Source organism: Gobius niger (genome assembly GCF_951799975.1).
Source record: "Gobius niger genome assembly, chromosome: 7".
NCBI lineage: Eukaryota > Metazoa > Chordata > Actinopteri > Gobiiformes > Gobiidae > Gobius > Gobius niger.
This window is the reverse complement of record NC_136858.1, coordinates 4,666,088-4,672,087: the sequence shown is the minus strand read 5'-3', so window position 1 is coordinate 4,672,087 and position 6,000 is coordinate 4,666,088. Positions and strand designations below refer to the sequence as shown.

General features: G+C 43.0%; 1 protein-coding gene across 1 annotated transcript in view; it reads right to left on the bottom strand.

Annotated features, from left to right (window-relative positions):
• Window positions 1-620: 620 nt before the first annotated feature.
• kif20ba (kinesin family member 20Ba) overlaps window positions 621-6,000 on the bottom strand; it is a gene marked incomplete at its 5' end in the record, with an annotated part of 95,680 nt that continues 90,300 nt past the window's right edge. Inside the window, 2 exons of the mRNA XM_079559361.1 lie at window positions 621-1,050; window positions 5,221-5,363. Of these exons, the coding sequence (XP_079415487.1) occupies window positions 970-1,050; window positions 5,221-5,363 (224 nt within the window). The remainder of the gene's footprint in view (window positions 1,051-5,220; window positions 5,364-6,000) is intronic.

The following is a 6,000-nucleotide window of genomic DNA, read 5'->3' as shown; positions in this document are numbered from 1 at the left end:
CTCTGTGGAACAATATGAAGTGCTCCATGTGTACCAAGGAGCATCTGTATCCCATATAAACCTACAACATAAATAAATCACACAAGACTTTTTTTGAACCAAATTTAATGTGCCGTTCCTTTGGAAAACTTCACCAGTCCTTCATTAGCAGAGAGTAGATCGACATTGTTCAGTGGCTGTAGTGTTTAAACCGAGTGATTTCCACCGCCTTTGTACATAATAAACATAATAAAGTGCGGGCGGAGCCGAGCCGTGGAGTTACAAATGATTGGCAGCACAGGATTTGATACAGAAAAACTAATGCTTCAGGTAGCAGCTTTAAAGACGTTCACCAGTCCATACAAACGGGAACTTCGCTAAATTAAATGGAATAGAGTGGGTTCAGTGAGTGCGCAGACCTCTGTTTTAAAACCGACGTTGCTATGGCGACGTCTGATACAGGAAAAGTTCAAATTCTTTTATTTTTTAATTTCTTAAAAAAACAAAAAAAACAAAACAGGCTTATACTGAGAGCACTGGAATGGGCCTGCACATGGCGTTTAGATTTTTCCTATTGTTTGGAAACTTGAAAAAATTCTATTGTTAATGTACAATTGCGGGAGAGTTGATGGAAATTTTTTATCAACGGAAAAGAAATGTATATATGTTCATATCGAAGTGCTGAAATGCTAAAATGGAGATACTGGTAATAGGTCTGCGGACTCCCTTAACCCACTCTACGCAAACTACAGCACAGGCTTCGCTAAACATTGCACAAAAAGTTAAAGGAATAAAAATGAAAGAGTACAGTGCTTATAATTTAACAAATGATACACACATAGTACGAGGAGGAAAGGGGGCAGAACAGTTTTCCCCACAAAAATCAAGACTACATTTCTCTTTTAACGAGGAAATGACCTAAGTATAAACACAAGACGCAGACGGAAAGAGTTTATCGGTGCTTTATATTTGTTCTACATGTGAGGAGCTCTATTTAACCACTCGGGAGCGCAGGCTTCTTTTTATGATCTGGTGGTCGCTCTCCTTCTCCTCGGGCTCCCGGGTGAGGATCTGCAAAAACAGGCAAGAGCATACGTATAAATATTGAACATGGTGTTTGGAGCGCAGTGCTTTACAGTGTATGGTTGGGATGTGGCATAATGTGACTATCCAAGCTCTGAAACAAAGGACAGACTGTGTGTCAGTGACTACAAGGGAAGATGAACTTTACACCGGAAAAAATGAAAATGAAATACATTTTATTTTGCAAATGTAAGTATTAAAGTGATAGTCTGCAAGTTTGCAAAATGAGGAGAGCAGGAACAGAATTGTGAAAGTAAACGATCAAGCTCCTCCCCAGTGTTAATTTTAGTCAAAGTGATATTTTTGCCGACTAAAATTGGACTAAAACTAAATTAAAAGTTGTTCATGAGACCAAAACTATGACTAAAATGTCCAGATATTTTAGTCGACTAAAACAAGACTAAATAAAAATGAAAAGGAGAGACTAAAATCATCCAAACTTTTATTGACCGTCTGAAAGAGCTGCTCCTTTAGCAGTGATTGTAAATGATGAGGCTTTGAGCTTTATCATGTGGAGCAGCTCCATGAAGAAGAGGAATAAGATTAAATATGATTATAATTATCATTGCAAAGTCGACTAAATTAGTCTTAAATTTAGTCGACTAAATTTACTTGCAATTTTAGTCGACTAAAACTAGACTAAAACTGAAACGATTATTAAATTAAATTACATTTTAGTCAAAAGACTAAGACTAAAACTAAATTAAAATATGTTGTCAAAATTAACACGGCTCCTCCCCCTCCCCTCCTGATTGGACCTGACAGGCTGGTTCACAGGAAAAGCTTGTCTCATTGGTCAGCGCGGGAGGATATAAAAAAGTAATTTAAATATTTGTACTTACTTTACATCAAAATGCAAAACCAGGTGGTCGATTGTGCAAAACATTTCCAGACTATCTCTTTAAATGTCATGATAAATCATCTAGAGCAGAGGGAGGGGGGAATCCCACTGATGCTCACTTTTTAGAATGCAGCCTCTGATTGGCCGACTCTTTATTGCTCGGATGGGCTGTAACACCCGCCAGCTGAATGTAAGTAAGTAAGTAAGTAAACTTTATTTGTATAGCGCCTTTCACAGACACAGAGTCACAAAGCGCTTCACAGTGTTAAAACATAATTATAAAACAGCATATTCATTGCAATAATTCAGAATTCAGCATTCATTATACAAGTGGTGTCAGTACTAAATCAGCCGGACTCAAATGCTTTCTCAAACAGATGGGTTTTTAGGTGCTTTTTGAAGGTAGCTGCTGACTCCAATGAGCGCAAGTCAAGAGGAAGTTTATTCCAAAGTCGGGGCGCTACGGCTTTGAAGGAGCGGTCTACCCGGGTTTTAAAGTGTGTTCGTGGAACCATCAACAGGTTATGGCCAGAGGACCTCAGGTTCCGAGACGTATTGTAGGGTTTAAGTAGGTCAGCAATATAAGTGGGCGCCTGACCGTGAAGAGCTCGAAAGGTCAGCACCAAGATTTTAAACTGAACCCGATGTTCAATAGGGAGCCAGTGCAAGGACTTCAACACAGGTGTGATGTGGGCTCTTCTGTTTGTCCTGGTCAGAAGTCTTGCAGCTGAATTTTGAACTGACTGCAGACAAGCAAGCTCTATCTTGCTCAGGCACGTAAAGAGACTGTTGCAGTAATACAATCGCGAGGACACAAACGCATGGATGATCATTTTCAGTTCTTCTCTGGACACCATGGGTCTGAGTTTAGCGATGTTACGCAGATGGAAGTTGCAGTTTTTGACCAACTGCCTGACATGATGTTCAAGAGACATATTCTGATTGGCTGCCTCCAAAAGGGGGAAAAGCAGCTCCTCCTCCAGATGCTCCTCTGTGTCTGACAGTAGCATTAGCATTAGCTGCTGTTACTGTGACGCTCCAAGAGAAAAACTGAAGCTCCACAGCCATTGTTTTTTCCCTTCTTGCTGCTCTGTGATGGAGAGACAAGCTGTGCGAGGCATAGCAATCAAAAGTAGAAGCGGCGTACAATCTTAACATGTGTGGACAGTTAGCGAGTAGGCTACTTTAATGTATTTGTCCTATAGCCGTTAGCATTTAGCTATCAAACGTTGCAAATTAGGAACCCTCCAGAATCAGTGGTTGGCAACCCATAGGGAAGCCGCCGCCTAACAAAGTACACGTATGTAGGAACAAGCTCAGAAAGCTAAGTTTGCATAACGTCTAACCTTAGTGTATTACGTCGGCGTGTTTGTTTGGAGCCGATCGGAACACGTCCGGATCCAACAGCTTCATTAGTGCCAGGCTGTGTTCAAGTGTGTTCAAGTTTGATGTTTTACAAAGTGGAAGATCTCATCAATAAGAGATGGTAAATATTCTTTGCTCAGTGGGGAACCCTGCAGTGAAATTGATATACGGGCGCTATATGTAAACCTTAGGGAGGAATCTATTCAAGTATGCACAAACATGAAAAAAGTGTTAGTACGCTAGTCATCTGAGGAAAGGTCAGGCTGGTATATCTGTGGGCCGGTATAGGATCTGCCCCGGTGGCTCAGCTACAACGTACGTCACTGTGGGGGGAAAGCTCCTGATTGGTCGACGCTCGCGAATTTCTCCAAAAAGTTCAACATTTCCCAACTCGAGTGTCGGCCGCGCTCAATGCCCTGGAGGCGTCAAAAGCTTACCAAGCACGAAAAGCTTCAAAACGCGCTGCGGGACCTGTTGACGCCCCCTCGAGGCGTGTCCTCCATGTATTTTAAATGTAAACCTGACGCTTTGGAGGCGCCGGCCGCGTTTGGTGTGGACGCACCATTAGCCTCAAACACAGAGAGACGTCCTCGATGCTAATGTTAGCCTCAAACACAGAGACGTCCTCGATGCTAATGTTAGCGTTAGCCTCAAACACAGAGACGTCCTCGATGGTAATTTTAGTGTTAGCCTCAAACACAGAGACGTCCTGGATGGTAATGTTAGCGTTAGCCTCAAACACAGAGACATCCTTGATGCTAATGTTAGCGTTAGCCTCAAACACAGAGATGTCCTCGATGCTAATTTTAGCGTTAGCCTCAAACACAGAGATGTCCTCGATGCTAATTTTAGCGTTAGCCTCAAACACAGAGACGTCCTCGATGCTAATGTTAGCGTTAGCCTCAAACACAGAGACGTCCTCGATGGTAATGTTAACGTTAGCCTCAAACACAGACGTCCACGGTGCTAATGTTAGCGTTGCCTCAAACACAGACGTCCTCGGTGCTATTGTTAGCGTTAGCCTCAAACACAAAGACGTCCTTGATGCTAATGTTAGCGTTAGCCTCAAACACAGAGACGTCCTCGATGCTAATTTTAGCGTTAGCCTCAAACACAGAGACGTCCTCGATGATAATGTTAGCCTCAAACACAGAGATGTCCTCGATGCTAATATTAGCGTTGCCTCAAACACAGATGTCCTCGGTGCTAATGTTAGCATTAGCCTCAAACACAGAGACGTCCTCGGTGCTAATGTTAGCGTTAGCCTCAAACAAACGCTCCAGCCAGCCCACTCTGAGACACAATAACCCTAACCCTGTTCAGGATAAGAAATGTCACTTTGATTTCTGTTTACAACAGTTGTTAAACACTTAAAGGTGCTGTTTTATGGCCCTTTTGCTTTATTTATTTTTTACTTTTATATAAATGTGGCATTATTATTACTGTTTAATATACTCTACAAGTTTCATGACTGATCAGAGTTCCTAAAACACCTGAAAGATAAACAACTATAAATGCACTTTGCCTCTGTTACTTAAATAACTATATAGATCAACAACAATAAATACATGTGTTGTTGAACTCATGTTTCTAATTATTGATTAGTGCAAAACTTAGTGCAAAAAAAAAGTTGGGTTTTCAATTAAAATGCAATTAATTGCAATTGATTAATTAATTACAGACCTGTAATTGACTCGAGTCCCACCACTAGTTTTGTTAAATTATTTAGAACATGCTGGAAATCTTACCTGCCTGTGGCACTTTTCAACACAACCTTTGAAACAAAGTGTCGAATAAAGAACTACTCATACATATTTCAATTCTGAGACTAGGTCAAGTTCCATTCATCCATCCATCCATAGACTTTGCCTGTAAACCAGACGGCCATGACTCTTTGGGCGCGTTAGCATGACAGCGTGTGAGTGGTGATGATGGGATGGTGGGTCACTGACCGGGTGCGGCGGCATGTCCATGGGAGAAGAGATCTCAGGCCGGTACAGTTTCCTCTTGCTCTTCTTGGCTCTGAGCGAAGGAGAGGCGGAGGAGCCAGAGGGGTCCACGTCCCGCCCACTCACCAGACCCATCATCTTCTTAGCTGTGGACACAGGAACAACGCTACAGTCAGGACACAGGAACATGGCTACAGTCAGGACACAGGAACAAAGCTAGTCAGGAAACAGGAACATCGCTACAGTCAGGACACAGGAACATCGCTACAGTCAGGACACAGGAACATGGCTACAGTCAGGACACAGGAACAACGCTACAGTCAGGACACAGGAACATCGCTACAGTCAGGACACAGGAACATGGCTACAGTCAGGAAACAGGAACATCGCTACAGTCAGGACACAGGAACATCGCTACAGTCAGGACACAGGAACATGGCTACAGTCAGGACACAGGAACAACGCTACAGTCAGGACACAGGAACAACGCTACAGTCAGGACACAGGAACAACGCTACAGTCAGGACACAGGAACATGGCTACAGTCAGGACACAGGAACATCGCTACAGTCAGGACACAGGAACAACGCTACAGTCAGGACACAGGAACAACGCTACAGTCAGGACACAGGAACATCGCTACAGTCAGGACACAGGAACAACGCTACAGTCAGGACACAGGAACATCGCTACAGTCAGGACACAGGAACAACGCTACAGTCAGGACACAGGAACAACGCTACAGTCAGGACACAGGAACAACGCTACAGTCAGGACACAGGA